This window comes from Bos indicus x Bos taurus, chromosome 19 (genome assembly GCF_003369695.1).
Source record: "Bos indicus x Bos taurus breed Angus x Brahman F1 hybrid chromosome 19, Bos_hybrid_MaternalHap_v2.0, whole genome shotgun sequence".
Lineage (NCBI taxonomy): Eukaryota > Metazoa > Chordata > Mammalia > Artiodactyla > Bovidae > Bos > Bos indicus x Bos taurus.
Window position 1 is genome coordinate 6,536,921 of NC_040094.1, and position 18,951 is coordinate 6,555,871.

The 18,951-nt window shown below is 51.3% G+C and overlaps 1 protein-coding gene across 4 annotated transcripts in view; it reads left to right on the top strand.

Annotated features, from left to right (window-relative positions):
- The window catches only part of HLF (HLF, PAR bZIP transcription factor), a 54,261-nt gene that overhangs the window by 15,994 nt on the left and 19,316 nt on the right, over nucleotides 1-18,951 (top strand). Inside the window, exon 1 of one of the 4 annotated variants that reach the window (XM_027516799.1) lies at nucleotides 4,184-4,652. The exons of the other annotated variants lie outside the window; for them this stretch is intronic. Within the exon in view, the coding sequence (XP_027372600.1) occupies nucleotides 4,289-4,652 (364 nt within the window). The 5' untranslated portion in view covers nucleotides 4,184-4,288. Of the gene's footprint in view, nucleotides 1-4,183; nucleotides 4,653-18,951 lie in introns of those variants that run through there. 4 annotated transcript variants of the gene reach the window in all.

An 18,951-nucleotide genomic window follows, 5' to 3' on the forward strand; every position in this document is an offset into this window, starting at 1 on the left:
TATTATGAACTAAAAGACTAATATTCAACTTTTGTTGCAAAAAATGTAAATTTTCTTGGGGTGATGGTACCACTCCTAAGCTGGTCAGTAGATTGAGAGTCTGATGTTCTGCCACTCATAAAGGATGACAGCATTCAAAAAGTAAAACTGAAAAGCAAAAGATATTTGACACCATTTGGGGTGGGTGGGGGGAAGGCAGCAGCATTAAAGCTCTTTACTACCTAAAACTTGGTCTTCATCCCATTCTGAATGGGAACTACTGACTTCTCTCTGGTGTTCAGCATTCCAGAATAACACTGAAAGCAAGTTTTCTGGCTGAAATCACTGCTCCAAGGGTTAGAGTTTTTTTTTTTTTAAGTGGTGTTTTATTAGCCAGAGAAATAATTTTTAAAAAAGAGAAGCAGGAAAACCCCAAGGCCCACAGCTAGCTCTGATGGAACTTCTCTGGAGGGCTGCGGCCCGTTGTGCCCTGGCCTGCCCCTCTGGGTGGCCGGGTTTTTGTGTGAAGGAACTTCCCATGCAAGCCGGTTTCTCCCCAGCCATTTTTGATGGATTAGGAGGTACCTGGAATGTCTTGAAAGACTGAAACTTGGTCTGGGCTCAGTGGAAAGAGCTCTGTGATGGATTAGGGATGTCTGCTCTGAGCGGAGGTAGGACCTTGTTTGTGCCGGGTCTTTGCTGTCCCAACTGAGCCGGGTGGGAGGATCCTTTGGGACTTGTCCTTCCAGTGGGAAGAAGGTCAAGGACTTCCGCCAGTGCTGTTCCTGGTGTCCTGGGAAAGTGCTTATCCAAGTCCCTGGCAGGTACTGTTCCGCTCTCAGCAGGAGTCTTCCTCCGGTTAGTGTCGCAGGATGGAAGAAGGGAAATCTGTTGATTCTGTACCATGGTCACAGGACCGGTGTTGAGGGTGGAAGGAAGCTGTCATTCCAGCGGTCACCATCAGATTCTCGTGGAAACTTCAGCGCGCAGACCAGGGCACTCGCCTTCCCGCAGGGCAGCCACGCACTGCGGAGCCCTGCAGACTGTGGCGGCGGAAACCCAGCCCTGCGAAGGACCGGGAGGCTGGGCCCTCGGGACACTGCACACTGTGATTCTTGACGTTTAAAACAGAAGTTCTGTTACCTGAAAGAGCATTGGAGAATTTACCAACCTGTATAGGTTTGAGGATGACCCTCAGGTATCCATGTTAGCAATTCTGAAGTTGACTTCTCTTCCCCTTCAGAATGTGCTGGATGTTTTTGTACTCTTGATACGCTTTCCTAGCGATGTTTAAACTCTTCAGATTTTCCTTTTTGTAAAGCACACTCAGGGGGAGAGTAGAGTGGTTTTTGCAGCTCCCCCAGTGTGGTTCCCCCAGCCAAATGTCTTGGAGACCTCCTAACTTCCTAACTTTAAATCCATCAGCCACACTGTGCGTGCTTGTGTGTGCTAAGTCACTTCAGTCGTGTCCGACTCTTTGTGACCCTATGTAGCCCACCAGGCTCCTCTGTCTATGGGATTCTCCAGGCAAGAATACTGGAGTGGGTGGCCATGTCCTCCTCCAAGGGACTTTCCCTACCCAGGGATCAAACCTGCATCTCTTGTGTTTGCTGCATTGGCAGGCAGGTTCTTTACCACTAGCGCCACCTGGGACCACAGGCTCGACCACACTAAAGGATTAATAATAACTGCAACTTATTGAGCACTTACTGAGCACTCCCAGGAGCCAGGGTCGCTGTGTAACAAGGGTCAGTTGCAGGAGTGAATGGGGCCGCGCGTGAAGTGGGCTCGAGGTTGAACATTGTCTTTTGAGAAGTGACAGGTTCACTGAACGTGGACCTGACTTCCTCTGCTACTGTGGTTTCCTGCCGTTTCCAGTGACTGCACTTGGGCTGTGCCTACGATTAACTTTCAATTATCCTGAGGCCGATAAAGCAGTTTGCAGATTAACCAAGGTGAAGGCTCACCTGGGCCTGGGAGGTACTCATCAATTCAGCTGCCCCACAATTAGCTGGTTCTGGTTGACTGCATACCCCGTGGTCCAGGAGCCTGAGGGCTGGGCTGCTGCAGGGGAGGAGAGCTAAGTGCCAGTGTTTTCTGGGACCTTCCATCCCTTTCCATCAGAGGAGCCCACAAGCCTGGCAAGTCCTGCAACCTCCAGCACATCCCCTGAGACGTTCGGAAACTCCTGGGGCCCCAGGGCTCTGCCTGTGCCCCCAGTACCTTCCAAGTTGGGGAGATCAAGTTAGCTAGAGGGCACAGTTCCTTTGACAGTCCTGGAGAGGAAGTGATCTACGGTGTTGAAAGAGACTCAGCAAGCAGGGGCCCTAATTCCCCCTTTCCTCCCCATGAATCCCCCACACATGGTGCCCCCAAACGTGGGTTTGCAGGCTTGAGTCCGTGGGCAGTGGCTACCTCCTGTGGTCAAAGGAGGCTGAGGCCACAGTGGCAGTGAGGCAGGAGTGGCCCACAAAAGCGAGGCGTGTGCCAGCCTGGAGCATACACAGTCTAACCCCGAAGCCAACCTCCTGCCACCCTGGGAGGGATCTCAGTTGTGGGGGAGGAGCCTCGAGTCCAGGGTAAACTCCACATCTTGAGCAAGTGCCCATGAACTTTGGTCTCTGGCCCGTCAAGGAAGAGCAAGCCTTTGCTCAGGACATGCTCGCTGCGCCTCCGTGGATTATCTGATGTTTAAGCAGCTTTCGCGCAGGCGCCTGGCACGACCTTTCACCTCTGACTCGGGGCTCATCCCGCACCTGCCCGGCCTGGCCGCCCTGGGCGGTGCAGTCGAGGTTGCCGACCACTGCAGCCCTCTTCAGCCTGGCCGTGGGTTTCCTCGGGTCCTTCCCTTTGGCTCACGTTTTCCCAGGGCTGCCTGTGTGTACAGTCTAGATATCACATTTTATTAACACAAAGAAATCTGCTCTGGCTGCCTGGCTCTTGCAGTCACATGGAGAGAAATGTGCTCCTTCGCTTCGCCAGCCCGCAGCTCTGTGCAGAATCCAGCCGCGGGCTGGGCACCGCGCCAAGCTTACATTTCACTTTGGAACACACTTTCGCATCACTCCTTGGCAGAACATCCACGGCGGCGTCTATTTGGGGAGTGAGTTAGAGAAGTGTTATTTCCCTCTTATGAGTGTCGAGAGATAGGACCTTTAAAGCATGTTTGACTGGTCCCCGTCCCTGACGTCTTAAGGGGGCCCAGGTAATGCGGGGACCCAGCGAAGCATGGCAGCGGCGGGCGGGAGAGGCCTCCTCCAGGTTCCCCTGTTTCCTAAGTCAGTAAACATAGCCAGGACTGCCTGGGACAGAGAAACTCAGGCCAAGGTAATAACATCAAAACCAAAGTCCTGGAACTCTTGAGTAAACTAGTGACCCTCCCAGATAAAACAACTTTGTTGTCCAAATCTTCCTTTCCAAAGATCTAAGACTTTTCAAATGCTGGTCCAAGGCCAGCCATTGAAAGAAAGAGCTTCAGCAAGCCTCCTGGAATGGCAAACACTGTTAAAATAAACAAACGAACCTCTTCCATTCAGTTTTCCCTTACTGGTCTATTTTTATTTCTGCCCCGCCCCCACCTTGGTACTTAACATTTTGTAACCCCCTCCCTTCTGCACCTCTGCTCCCATCCTCACCTCACTTTTCTCTGGGACTGAGCTCATTGTTTCGCCTTCAGTAACACAAATATCTAATTTCAAAAAGAGGAATTGGGGGAAAGGGGTGGTGTAACCTCCTCTTTTTGGTGTTGGCTCATACACCATTCTTACAGGTGGATACCTAAGCCTGACTTGGGTTTGAAAAGAACTTTGGTTCTGGAATTTTAAACCCTGATTAGGAAAGATCAGAATGGTCAGAACACAGAGATTCATTGGAATCATACTTACCTCTTTTCTCAATGAAATTGACCCCTCTTGAAACAAACAAAAAATTGAAAATAAACTCTTTTTTTCCACATTGTGCCAGCCCATACATCCTTTGGGGATTTCCCAAGTGCCAAGTCTTATTCTGATCCTAGTGTTGACTGCCTTGGAATGTTGCTTTTGCTGTCAGTCCCATCTAGCCAAACAGCAACTAATAAAGATTTAAGAAACTTTTTCATCCACAAGATGCATACGGCAGCTGCTGCTTCATAGAACAGAATGCCACGGATCCCCTCCCCCCATGAGAAGGGTGCCCAGAATCTTGGGGACCAGGATGCAGGCTCTCCTGCCAGGCATCTGGACAAGTTTCTCCTTACTCTGCAGAAGGGAGGGGGCAGAAACCCATGCCACCTGTCTCCAAAACCTGAAGGTAATTAGCTTTAAAAATAATGCCAAGTTCTCATGGTGATGGTAGAGGCCTCAGCACAGTGGGGGGTGGAAAGAGGGCCACTTCACAGAGTAAAACTGTTGCAATCACATTAGTCATTTCAGGTGAGGTCAGACAAGGTTATTGGAGAGATGAAAGTTGCCCTGCAGTTTCAAAGAGATCTCCTGAAAGCATTGAGAAATGGTTGAAGTTCAGAATCTTTGTTCTCCTTCCCCTTATAAGCAAGACAGGTTTTTTTTTTAGGGTTTTTTTTTTGTCTCTTTTTCCTTTTGGATGGGCAGAAGCTCTGGTGGACGACGGGGATGGTCTGATCTGCAGTCTGGCGGGTGTGTTGTGTGGGTCACCTGCTTTCTACGTTGGCCACGGTGAGTGTGTAAGCTCTTGGCTCGCTGCTATCTGCCACCCAGCAAGATGGCACCTCGAGGCGGCTACCCTCTGCCCTTGCTTGGGGGAGGGTTCAGGGAATGTAACTTGATGATATAATTAACTGATGCAATGCACACTGCTTTTCTTACTGCTTTGAATGGCAGGACACTTACCACTCAGAATTGACTGTGTTGGGACTTTGAAAATCAGTAGATTAAGTGGCTGGGCCTGCGTTTGACCTAGTCTCGTGCCAATGTGGGTACTTCCGTCCCATGAGAGTTTTGCATAAAACAGGTGGTGGTGTGTTGAACCCCATGTTCCCCAGAGCACTTGTGTGGACTGTACCCCTGCTCGTGGGTATCCAAGAGACAGGGATTGGGCGTTTCTCTCAGGCACCAAAGCCCATGCTTTGCCCCATGGTTGGTGTACGTGCTTCCCCAGTCAGCATTTGCTGAGTGATTGAGACCGCAAAGACGTTACTTTCACCATAAATGGTTTTCCAGGAGCACTTGTGCTCACTTCAATATCTTTGGCAGAATTTGGTTCAAAATGGCAAGTCTGTATGGAAGGTCCGGGGGATGTGATGAGCTCCTTTAGGGCAGCGCTGAGTCAGGGTGGTCTTGGAGGAGGGGCCGTGCGTACAGACCCTGGTGGACGGTGATGGGGTCAGGGCTGACCTCAGGGCTCCAGTGAGCTGCTCTTCGGGCTGTTTTCTGATAGGTTGTTGAATAGCCAAGGATGAGAGATTACAAACAAAGGTGGGTACTCACTCAGCCCTGACTTTCCATGCCAAGTGGCAAGCCAGCAACTCCAGACTGTTCTGTGTCCCCAGATCACCTGTAAGAGTTGTGAAACTCATTTAACAGGTACTTAATCGGAGTTTTAACTGGGCAAGTAAGAAGTCCCATGTTGGGTTGGGGGAAGGGAGGAATGGAGAGGAATCCCAGTTTTTTGAAAAACACCAACTTATAGTTCTTCAGTTAGCAGATGCAGAGGCCTCTCCAGTGACACGTTAGGATGTAACTCTCCTGAGCATAGGGTTTGTTGGTTTGAGGAAGGCTGCTCTGTCCTCACCAGCCAGTGGCTGGGGCCTCTGAGATAGACAGGGCCCTGCTGGAGGGAGAGGGGCTTCGGGGGCCGACCCTGTGCTGAGGATGGCCTGGGGGCCGGAGCTGCCCTTCTGGCCTCCTGTCCTCTGCCATGGCAGGTCAAGAATTAGATTGGGTTTTGCCTGGATCTGTGATGTCCTCAACAGTCTCTGAGCAGAGTTCATTCTAAGCCCCCTGCCCGCTGTGTGCCCACACCAGAAAACGCAGTGTGAAGCTTCTGGAGGCCCCTGGAGGTGTGGGACCCTCCCCCACGTGCTGCTGCTGTTCAGTCTGCTGTGTCTCAGTTTAGTAGAATGTTGGGGAAAAGAACCTCCCTCCTACTAGGGTGAGGTCGCAGAGGCCTCTGGAGAAAACAGAGCAGAAAATTATTTAAACAACTGCGGCATTTGAAAAATCATTTTGAGAAAGGTTTAAAATATTTTTTAAAAACTGCATAGCAAGCACCCTTCCATTATCCAGGGTGAATTAACATCTTGGCATATTTACCATGTATGTTCATATATAAATGTATGTATTGGTTTATGAACTTAAATGTTACAGATCAAGTTGTGATTTGGGGGGAACTTTTAAAAAAGAGCCATGTATAAACTCATAAGGCGGAACGTTAATAATTCCGAATCTGCTTTCTCAGGTGCAAATCTGTCCTGGCCCTTTGGGTCCGCCGTATTAATAAATAAGCCTGGCTTGAGTCTGGTTAGGAAGGCCAGGCTGGCTCATAGGAACACGGCGTTCCGCTCGGTTAGCCTTTGTCAGAGGGGGCAGGCGGCTCGTTGGCACAGAGTCCTGGGTGTCTCCCTTTGGAATGTGAGGGGAGTATCCCTTCACTTCAGGGGAGACTGCACCAGGGCCATCTTCTTCCCTTGGTGCGGAAGAAAAACAGACAAACGCACCGAGCAGACGTTCAGAGAAGAGCGTGGTACAACCCAAAGCTGCATGGTGAGCTGTGATGCCTGCTCACCCCAGGGCACCCAGCGTCACAGGGGAGGCCCGTTAGGTGAGGCAGCCGGACCGGTCACCCTCGTGCCTTCTTTCTTGACAGCTGAAATCCTGAGAGTCAGGCAGTCTGCAGTGTGCACCAGTTTTTCTCTGAACACAGAGCTTCCTTCAAACAGATGGGTAAAAAGGAACAGTGTGATTAACAGCTAATCCTTCTCTAGTATTTACTGTAGCCTGGGCTACAAGCTAGACTGAGTGGTTTTACATGTACAATTAAAACTCAAAGCAAGCCCTGGGCGCTGCTATTATTGGTACTAGGTAGGTACTATTATTATGCTCCTTGCACAGAGGAGAAAACCAAGGGCCGGAGAAGGAGCAGACAGCCGACGGAGTCCGGTCAGTGGGCAGCCGGGCTGGCTGCGGCACCCGTGTGCAGGCCCACCCTCCTGTTTCCCCGCAGGAGATGCTTGCCTTCATGGAAGGTGGAGAACTCCCGGGAGCTCGGAACCCCCGTGTGGATGGCATGACAGTGTCAGGCATCCTGGGGGCCTGGGTGTGGAGGGGATGCCAGCGAAAGGACCCCCAAACCAGGCCATGCATGTGTCTGTGGCGGCACTGAGATCACACCGCCCCGGCCTGGGGAGGCCAGCTGTCAGAGCGCAGGCTTCCCTTTCAAATCATAGCGGATGTGACTTAAAAATGGATTCTGTGCTTTGGTACGGCTCTCAAAGCCACAGAGCCTTCCAGTCCGATCTTAAAAGTGAACCTCAGTGAAGTGGTAAACACAGCCATCCCGGAAGAGTCAGGGACACTCTAGAGGCTTGGCAGCACGCAGTGCCTCTGTGCCGAGCTCGTGGCGCGGTCTGCGGAGGGCGGAGGGCAGGGGCGGGCCCCCAGGGCCCGGGCTGTGCTGATCTGCCCGGTGCAGCAGGGAGGCCTGTGGGGCCCGAGAACACCAGTCCTCCGTGCTGAGATTTCCTTCCTCAGCCCTCCCGAGCGGCTGGCACGGAGAACCACGCACGGCCATGTGGACGTGCCGGGCGGCAGCTCTGTGCTGCGCCATCCGCGGGTGGGTGAAGGGAGTGCGCACCTTCACGTGCTTTTCAGAGACATGCTTACCGAGAGCTCCTTGCAGACTCAAAACGTGGGGAACGGGTGTTCACAGAGTCAGGTAGGTGAGGAGGCTCAGGGCGTGGAGCCGGCATTTGGTAAATATTAGTTCCCTTCCCCTTCCTGTGTGTGAGGCAAGTTGTACAAGTGAAGCATCAGCAGTTCAGATGCAAAAATAGAGCTCCATGTGAGGATGTGGCCTCTTTTCCCTGCGTGTGGACCAGATGTCAGGCTGCCTGGTGAGGACTCCAGGAATGTGACAGCTTCCTTCTTCGGGGCTTCACTGCTTCTCCCCATATGGAGGAGCCTCCCTCTCGATGCACTTCTTGGATCTGAAAAACAAGAATGAAAAAGAGGATGGTATAAAAGTCTCAGGAATGAACTTTCTGTATTCTCCTTCTTAAAAAAAGCATTTGCACATGTGTTCTTTGGCTCTTACCTTCAGGTTTGATACCTGGTCACCACATCATTATCCCTGTTACTTAACATGATAAAAATTAATGGAGGATCACAGCAAATGAACCTTTGTTTTCAGTGCATTTATCCTTTTCCTTACCTGACATTTACTGAGGGCCAGCTATCAGGCTTTGAACTAGATGTTGGGAATTCAGAGATCAGGAGGATGTTATCTCTTGAACTTGAGAAGTTTATGAACTATAAAGAGATAGATAAATAAATGTGACTAAAGTGTATGGGTCTTCTCTGGCAGTCCAGCGATTAAGATGCTACACTTCCACTTCCCTGGTGGTTCAGATGGTAAAGAATCTGCCTGCAATGTAGAAGACCTGGGTTCAATCTGTGGGTTGGGAAGAGCCCCTGGAGGAGGGCATGGCAACCCACTCTAGTATTCTTGCCTGGAGAATTCCATGGACAGAGGAGCCTGGTGGGCTACAGTCCATGGGGTCGCACAGAGTCGGACACGACTGAGTGACGAAGCACACTTTCACTGCAGGGGGCGCAAGTTCAGCCCCTAGTTGGGGAACTAAGATCTTATAAGCCACATGCCATGGCCAAAAAATAGAGGGGGGTAAAAAAAAAAAGTACCACTTGGAAAGAAATGAAAGTTGTAAAGAAAGAAAATAGAAATTAAAAAAAAAAAGGTGTTAAGGGTATGGACAAAGTGAAGTCAGGAAGGCAAGAGTGGTCAGCTCTGAATGGGGTGCAGAGAAACGATCAGAGATGAACTGTGTCTTGAAGAATGAGCTCAAATTATTCAATGTGAAGTACATATTTAAATGACTCATTGAGTTTTTCTTGACTGATACTAATTTCCATTAAATACGCTCAAGAATTAATTCAGATCATAGCGTTAAGGGACATGAGACTAAAATTTTAAAATGAGAGGGAAAATAATAAAAAGAATGTATATGTGATGAATACCCAGAGAAGCGAGGCTTTGGTGTGTGCTGAGGGGTCGGGGGTCTGCACTCCAGGGCAGCTGAGGCACGTGTCTCAAACGTGGCACATTTAAAGAAGTTGGGAGGTTAGAGGCGGTGAAACTGATGGAATTTGACAGTTGCTGTGGCAACACACCCACTTTCAGAAAAGCATTTGGTGGGAGGGGAGGAAAAGGTGTGGTCCTTGCCCTGGGCTGCCTTACTCCCCACATTGCCTGTTCTGGCCAAAGGTGAGGATGGATTGAGAAGGACAGACGCCCCACGTGGCTGACTGTTGTCTGCTTTTGTGGAACTGACTCTGGAATAAGATAAGGAGATAAGTAAACCAGAGCAGACAACTGGGGACCATTTGAACAGGAGGGGGCGTTCTGAGCAAGCCCATTGCCTTCAGGAAAACATCTCCCAAGCACTGTATTGGAATAGATTGAATGACCCATGGATTTCTGTGAAAAAATGCACATGGCACAAATGTGTGTAAATCTCCCCTATGGAAGCAGCAGCAAAGAATGCTGTTGGCATAAAAAAAGAGTCCTGAGAGAAGCAAAAAGACTTTGGTTTATGAAAAATTGGTTTTGAAAAGTTTTGGCCCAAGAGCTGGGTGATTGTCTCTGCGGCGCCACCTTCTGGCACGTCAGAGGTATGACATGGTGTGAATCTCTATGGGTGGTGGGTTTCCTTACTGGCTTCCATGTGCTAGCTACTTACCTTCACGTGGGCTGTATCTTCAGACCTTTGGTTCAGGACTCAGCGACACAACATCAACAACAAATTGGTTCTCGACCTCGGCCTCATGTGAGACTCTCTGGAGGAGCTTTTTGAAAAAAGTTATTTAAAATAATTTAATTACAAAAGAAATAGTTCAGTCGCTTAGCGTGTCCAACTCTTTGCAACCCCATGGACTGCAGCACGCCAGGTTTCCCTGTCCATCACCAACTCCTGGAGCCTCCTCAAATTCATGTCCATTGAGTCGGTGATGCCATCCAACCATCTCATCCTCTGTCGTCTCCTTCTCCTCCCACCTTCAGTCTTTCCCAGCATCAGGGTCTTTTCCAGTGAGTCAGCTCTTCGCATCAGGTGACCAAAGTATTGCAGCTTCAGCTTCAGCATCAGTCCTTCCAGTGAATATTCAGGACTGAGTTCCTTTAGGATGGACTGGTTGGATCTTCTTGCAGTCCAAGGGATTCTCAAGAGTCTTTTCCAACACCACAAATCAAAAGCATCAATTCTTCAGCACTCAGCTTTCTTTATAGTCCAACTCTCACATCTACACATGACTACTGGGAAAACCATAGCTTTGACTAGACGAAGTTTTGTTGGCAAAGCAATGTCTCTGCTTTTTAATATGCTGTCCAGATTGGTCATAGCTTCTCTTCCAAGGAGCAAGCGTCTTTTAATTTCATGGCTGCGGTCACGATCTTCAGTGATTTTGGAGCCCTCCCAAAATTAAAGTCTGTCACTGTTTGCATTGTTTCCTCATCTGTTTGCCATGAAGTGATGGGACCGGAGGCCATGGTCTTAGTTTTTTTGAATGTTGAGAAGTAATATATGACCAGTGTAAAATACAACTTGAGTTCCTGTATCTCATTCCCAGATTTAACAGTCAGCAGTGCCTTGGATACTCTTCCAGACATTTTCTTTGTGTGTATAAATACATGTGTACATATATTTATAGAGAGATTGATTGTGTAGAGAAGTATGGAAATATATGTATATGCACACACTATACGAAGAATATGTACTATACATAATGTTATGCAACTTGCCTTTTTTGCTTAATGTTTTTTGGATATCTTTCCATATGAGTATATGGAGCTCTCCTGGCTGCATGGAATTCCATTGTCTGGATGTGCTGTAATTTATTTAACAAGTACCTTTAGCTTGTTTTCATCCTTGGTTGCCATTCTCCATACATTCAGCATATTTAAAGTGTAAGTCCCTAGATGTGGAATTACTGGTTCAAAGTGTGTAGGCTCTAAAAGAATTGTACTAGTTCCTATCAAAAGTGAGTGTGAAGGCTATTTCTTCTTTCATTAAAAAAATAAATCAATAAAACAAACTGAAAATAGAGAGTTCCAGGCCCCATTTTCAGAGCTTCTGACTGAGGTGGGAGAGGTATTTGAACATCTATATGTTTTAAAGCTCTGCAGGTGAATCTGGGCCATAACCAGGGTTACCCCCTCAGACAGGGGGTAAAATTAGGAACCGTGCTCCTAGGTGGTGATGCCTCGGTTATGCCCTTTCAGATCCAAATAGCAAGGCTTCCCTTTTGGTGGCCAGCTAGTGGGTAATTCCTTACTGAGTGGCCTCAGATTCCATTAGAAGAGACAGAGTTTGTGGATATGAAAGTCAATACCTTGCTGTCTGACTTCAATATGAAGAGCCCCTGGCCTGGCCCACTTTGGGGAGTAACAGTGTCTCCTTTCTTCTGCTTAGTTAGCTTCAGGAGATAGAGAGAAAACGGACATCTTTTCTTCAGAGAGCCCATTGTAAGCATCCTCCGTCTCGGGGAATGACTCCTCCTGCACAGCGTGTGTCAGAAGAAAGTCTCCGCCTTCATTGCTTTCGGTCGCTCTCCTTCTGTCCTTTGAGGCTGTGCTCTGCCATCCCCTTCCATGCCTCTGTCTGCCGAGCTTTGCCAAGAGTGGCGTCCTTGCCCGCTGGCATCAGGGCATCACGTCTCGCTTCACGCCTCCCACCCGCTGGAGGGATACATCCCTGTCCCTCCGTCCCTGTCCGATACGTCTGTCCTTTCCTTTTTGAGGAAACACCCCTATCCCTGCCCATCTATTGTTTGCCCACGTGTCTTTTCAGTTGGTTTCTTTCTCTCATTCCCATGTTTAGGTAAGAACTGCCTTTCGTTAGCTAAGGAGTTTCTATCAATATTAGGAAATCTGAGTTGACTGGGGTGGTGGGGGCGGGTTGCACACTGGAATGACAAAGGTCACGGAGGTGCTGGGCCCCGCTGGGTCCACCGAAAGGTCACAGACTGTGCCGGGCCCCCTGTCCCTCGCGTGGTCCTGGCGGGCCCTGGCCTGAAGCTCGAGAAGGGGTTTTGCAACACGAGGACCCGCACGAGTGTTTGATGCTGACTTGGTCCTTGTTTCTGTTTACCCAAGAGGCACGCAGACCTCACCTCGTGCCTGGGGAATAGAAAGGCAGATTTTTGTCCCATATAGATTTTTCTACATGAGGCAGGAGCCAGATGGGTTTAGCTTGGCTAATCTTAGTGCAAGCTGGAAAATTCCAATTTTTCCGAAACAACACATTTCTAAGAAATTGTCTGGTTTAGAATATTATGCTAGTATATGTAAGGGAACCACATGACTCTGGGCTGACTTACAGCAAGGCTTATAAATACGTAGGAAAATGTACCTGCATCTCCCTTGTCCCCCACCAGCATGGTGGTGGCAAGGACTAGATTCTGTTAAGCCCCTCCATTTTTATTGCTTGTCAAAACCAGTGCCTGTTTGGCAAATATTCCGTTGTGTAGGACTTAAATTTATTTGAGAAAACCTGAGTGTCTGCCTTTCCCAAGTCTCGGCATGCATGACGCATGCTCAGTGAATGTTGATTCAGGTTTTACATCGCTGGAAACAGTGTGTGTTGCTCTTTAGTCTTCCCTTCTCCTCTGCCCAAATAACCGAGACCAAGCTATCACTTCTTTAAAATGCAGTTCCTCCCATGATACCTCATCACCAAGGTGTATGCCCATCGGACGACAGTACCCGTGCCGGGAGCACCTACGTGAAGCAGAGTGCCCGCCTTGCCCCGGATGAGACGCTGGGTGGGGTGGGGGGCACACAGTGCGTTTTGTTCAGGTACCAGCTGACTCTGTGGGGTTAAGCTGATTTCCCCCTCCCCGAGAATCCATATCCCGGAGTTAGCAGAACCCCACCCCACACCCCCACTGCGACTCCTGTTGCCTAGCAACACTTATTTAGTAACCTTTCAGAATCATCATTAATACTGAGGAAGAGAACCTCCCTGCTCCATGTTATATACACAGCCTGCGCACTGCAGACTTTTCTGTTGTGGGCTGGAGGGGTATCTACGGGCATTTTTTATCTGTCATCCTCTGTCCAACATACACTCTCCAGACCAAGAGCGAATCAAAAGGTGTCACGAGGACTTTAGGGGACATCAAGGCAGTGGATGCAAAGGGGCCACTCTAGGCTGGTCGCTCAACATCCCTCAGAGAGAGCTCCCCCAGAGGACGCGGAGCAGACATGGACATCCCGAGGAGCGGGTCAGAGCCCCGGACTCAGCCGCACGAGGGGTCCAGGGGAGGGCTGCTTGGCGGGAATTGTTGGCCACGGCCTGTGGCATTCCTGTTGTAGTTGGGCAGGTGTCAGTGGTGGCGGGAGTGTAGAGAGAATAGGGCTTTGGAAGTAACCCAAGTCTGAATGTAAGCTCTTGTACCTCACTGGTTGCTCGACCTGGAGCCAGTTATCAAGCTGTAACGCGGCGAACCCTCGCTCAGTCAGCCCATGACACCAGCTTGTCCAGGAATGAGTCCACTTCCTGCCTTTCTGTCCTCTCCAAGAACCGTCCACAGACTCCTCTAAAGCTCCCATCCCTGGAACGTCAAGATTACCCCACGGCCTTTTCTCTGATTTTCTTCTTGCCCTGTATTATCTCCCAGGGGATCTCAAGGCTGTGAAATCCGTGTCTCTAGTTACAATTGCGCTTCTCAGGCCTGGACTTTTGCCTAAAGCTGAGGTCCACATCCTCCCGGGTCTCCATCTGGAGCCCAGAGGTGCCTGGATTTGGTGGAGCCACACACTCTGACTTTTCCTCTGAAAGTGCTCAGGGCACCGTCTCCTGGGTCCCGGTGAGTTTTATCACCTCCTTTCTGGCTGTCCAAGCTGGAACCTGCTCTCTCCTGCGCTGCCTCACAGATTTACGGAGTCTCATATTGATCCTACCTCATCAAGAACTCTTAAATCCAGCCTGTCCTCTCCCAGCATTGGGGGAGCTGCTCAGCACGTCCTGCCTCCCCTCTGATGCCTCCTCCACTGTTGCCATGGTATCACCTCATCACTCAGTCACCAGCCCCTTGAGGGTGAGATCTGGCCACCGAGGGCCCCTCTCTGTCCGGTCTCAGCTCTTCCTTCCCCTCTCCTCAACCTCTAAGCTCCAGCTACCCCCTGCTCTCAGTTCCCTGCCTGATCCAGGAGTTCTTCAACATCTTCATGGCCTCACAGATTCTGTTCTCTCTGTCTCTTATCACCCCTTATCTCTTTACTTGTCCAGCCAATGTTGAGAATCTTCCAAGATGCCAACTCCCTCTGAGAAGCCTTTCCCAATGTCCCTGCAACTCCCTCCAGGGATCTGGCTTAGTGATCGACCTTTGGCCTCCACCCTGCGGTTCCCTGAGCAAAGCTCTCCTGTAGCACTTAGCACCTGCTGTGAACACCTGTGTGCTTACAGTGTCCACCTCCAGGCTGTGTGCTGGGTTTTATTTATGTATTTTCACAGCTTGGCTTCCCTGGTGGCTCAGGTTTGATCCCTGGGTCGGTAAGGTCCCCTGGAGAAGGGAAAGGCAACCCACTCCAATATCCTTGCCTGGGAAATCCCATGAACAATGGGCTACAGTCCATGGAGTCACAGTGTCCAACACCACTGAGCGACTCTCTCTGTCTCTCTCTCTCTCTCACACACACACACACACACAACAAAAGTAAATACACAACTAGGAAACTGACAGCTCTGCTGGATTAAGAACATGCAAACTTTTGGTGCTTCGCTGGTGGCTCAGACAGTAAAGAATCTGCCTGCAATGCAGGAGACCCGGGTTCAGTCCCTCGGTTGGGAAGATCCCCTGGAGAAGGAAATGGCAACCCACTCCAGGATTCTGGCCTGGGAAGTCCCAGGGACGGAGGAGCCTGGCGGGTCCATGGGATCACAAAGAGTCAGGCACGACTGAGCAACTAACACACACACGCTCAGAACTTAGTCCATAGTAGGTCTTAGTAAATGTTTGTTAAATCAATGTTTTAGTCAACAAGCCTTTGTTTTACTTTATTATTATTATTTTTAAATATTTATTTGGCTGCACCAGGCCTTACTTGCGGCACACAGGATCTAATTTCCTGACCAGGTTCAGATGCAGGCCCCCTGTGTTGGGAGTGGAGTCTTAGCCACTGGACGGCCAGGGAAGTCCCAACAAGCCTTTGCTAATCATCTTCTGTGCAAGGCATTGGCCAGGCCTTTGCCTGAAAAGATTTCCAGTGTAGTTTGAGAACAGATAATTGCTTAAAAGCTATAGAGTCACTTAACCTGAGAAGCTTCCAGGCCAGCATATGCTTGCATGAGATATGATATAGATATTACATGTGAGGCATGTTGGACATTGTCACCAACACTGGGACAGTCAGTGGGAGGGGGGCTTGACTTAGACCTTGAGGGGCGGTCAGACAGGTAGAGGTGGAGACGATGAGAAGCAAGAGCATCTGGAACAGGGCCAGCCAGCGTGGCTGGACTGAGAGCGGAGCAGGGCTGAGGTCATCCTCGGCCTCTGGACAAAGCTTGGACCAGGTGGCGGAGCGAGGCCGCTGGCGGCCTTGATCGGGTGGACGTGCTGTTTGAAGTGCTCAGGACAAGCCTGCAGGGGACAGGGGGCCCAGCGAGGAGGGCACTGCATCAGCCCAGGTCCTCAGGGATGGCCTGTCCCGCCTCTGACGGATCTGAACCAAGATGCACAGCCTCCCCAAGACTTAAGGATGGTTACTGCTAGAGCTGGAATGACCTTTGCTCTCATCCTGAACTCGCATCTCATTATATAACTGGTGCTCAAACCAGAGCCCAGGGGGTCTCGCCCACAGTCCGCGTCACTGGCCTGGTCTCTGGATTCCAGTCCTTTTGCATGAGATGGGCGTGGTCCACACCTGAAGCCTGATGGAAGAAGAGATAGGAGACGGCAGCGTCCAGGCCTTGGGAGACCCGGGGAGAGGGGCTGGTGGTCCCTGCAAGCTCAGCCTGTGAGTTCGGTTCCCAGCGGCGGTGAGTGACAGGCCTCGAGTGGCTGCACCCTGACCAGCGCAGGACTCTGAACTCTGGGTAGAGAATTTCAGAGTGCGCTGGCCGGGCGCCGAGGCAGGAGGCCTTAGCAAAGCTTATTTACTTTTGGGTGCTCAGCCTGGAGACTCGCACAGGAAAGAATTTGTGTGGATCGCCTTGAGAAGCCACACCTGAGTCCTATTCATGTTCATCCGGAAACTCAGGCTTTCAAACAATTCTGTTTCTCTTCCTATGTTTGTTTGGATAGGTTGAGGGGTTGGGAGAGGAGGAAGGGTGTCGCTCAGGGGAATGTGGGCCATTTGTTTGCTGCCAGTTCCGGGGTTTGCCGTGGACGTCAGCAAGCCCTGTGCTTACCTCGTCCCCGAATCCAAACAAAAACTCACATGGCCCAGGGGAGAATAGTCAGTTTAATAACTCGCCCTGGCAGCACTTTGAAAACTGCAGGTTTCAAATGACTAGACCTGCAGATTTTCACCAACTCGGACAATTAAAGAGGCTCCAGGGACCTCAGCGGTGCTGACTCCAGTGGTGCGTGTTGTCATTAGAAACGGAAAGAGCCTCCGAAAATAGCCTCCAGGTATGGAGAGCTTGCTTCTCTGCTTGATGAGAAGGTAGCCCCATCCGAGCGGGACCTCCGTAAACTGCATGGTGGCTCAGTTTCTCCGCAGGTACCATGTGCCCATTGGCCCTTGGGGCTCTGCAGGGCTGTCAGGAGGGCAGGACGAGGCCATCGACACTCCGTGTGCACTTGAACCAGGTCCAGAGGCAGCGAATAATGCTGGGCAGGAGCCGCTCTGGTGTCTGCTCCTCCTCGGAAACTGACATCACCACCGTTTCCATGCAGGGGGCCGAGGAAGGGCAGAGGAGGGGAACCCAGACCCCGCTTCGTCCCCTCCAGATGCCTCTTGTCGCTTGTCCTCTGTCCCATGGAGATGCAGAAAGGATTGACATGGTCATTCTAGATGAGAGCCCTCGTTCCCTGGGCGGCCTGGGGAGGATTACAGCCACGCAGTTCTCAGAGGGTGTGTCTGATGTGCAGAGCATTCAAAGGCTGGGCAAACAGGCAGTTGGTGGGATTCAACCTTGCACTTCCCAGGTCTTCACCCGCCATGCATTTCCTGCAAGTGCAGAGGAACCAAGAGGCCTGCTCTTGTGCAGCAGCATGCCATGACTTGGGATGGAGTGAGCAGAGACAGGAGAGTGCAGGGGAGGACCGGGCACCATTTCCCATCCGTGGCCCTTCCGACTCACCTGTGGTTGATGGGGGAAGGGAGGGTCAGTGTTGCCAGACCTGGAATCCGGCCTGCACCCGCCGGCTTTGGTCTGTGGGGCTGTGAGTACATTTCCGGCCACCTTTTTAATCCCCTGCACCTGGCGATGGCATGCGCCCAGCAGGGAGAGATTCTGGCCCTGGGGAAGAGGAGCTGGAGGGGCTCTGTCACTTTGTCTAGGGAACAACGGTGTGGTGGCCGGTGGGCCCACGCGTGCCTGGACCCCCGGCTGGAGCTTTGGTGCTGCTGCGTGGCACTGCGTGCCAACAGGGGAGGCTCTGAGCCCCTCAGCTGTCAGTCGGCTCAAGGAGGCAGGTTTCTTGCTGACTCCACTGGCAAGATTTGCGCTGATCCACACCCTTGGAATGAGAGGCCTTGCTAATCCAGCCCTGGCCTCTGCCAAATCAGGAGCTGCCAGATCAAGTCAGGGCCATTTTGGGTACTGGAGCACGATCCCAGAGCAGCGTGCTTGTCCTGGACACAGGGTCACACTTGGTGACGTCCAGCAGGCTTTGCTCGGGTGGCAGCTGGCAGGCAGTGTGCGCTGGAGGGCGGGGGCGCAGACGCTGCCGTGTGGCCACCCCACACCATGGCCAGTGCAGCCAGCCCCGGGGAACTCACGAGAGAGCAGGACTCTGCGTGGGGGAGCGGCTGGCCCCGGTCACAGAGCTCGTTAGGGGCAGGTGCACCCTGAGTCCAAGTCCATCTGTGCTTTCAGGCGAGCCCGGCGGTCTCCAAAGGATGGGTCAGAGGGGACGGACAGAGGCTGGAGCAGGAGCCTGAATGGTGTTTCCCCTGTCTGTGCCCAAACGCAGACCCAGAGTTAATTAGCGCGCTGACCACTCAAGGGTGTAGATGTAAAACATGCTCCCCCGTGACATGACCTTTGCAGCCACATCCCATAACAGCACAGACAAGGCCTGGTCTCTGGCCATCCAGCAGCTCTTTAAAGATGATGAGTGATATATAAAGATGCCTGCATGATATGTAGCCAGGAGCCCCGGCCCTCTGGGCCATTAGTTGATTTGTCGTTGAAGGCGTGTCCTTGGCATGAGCGGCCGTTCAGGAGGACCGAGGTGGTGGAGGCAGGGAGGGAAAGGAAACGGGGCGGCTGGCTGCCCTCATTCCTGGGGCTCTCGTCCATGCCTGGGGGCATCCCTGCCCGCTTGGGGAAGCATCCACGCCCAGGAGCATGGCGCGCCCTGGGAGACTGAGCCCCACCAGTCTCCCTCCAGCTTTCCAGCTGCATGACTGTGTGTGTGTTGGGGCAGGGGGGAGGATGTGGATTTCACCTCTGACCCTCCTCTTCCTAATCCGTAAATTGTGGGGCAGGCTCATGGGTCAGTGGGAAGTTGTCCATGAGGCCAGGAGACCCAGGTCCTGACACTGAGCTCAGTCGGAGAGTACAAAATCCCTTGCTTTCCTTTAAGGCATTTATGTGCTTAAGAGCTTGGG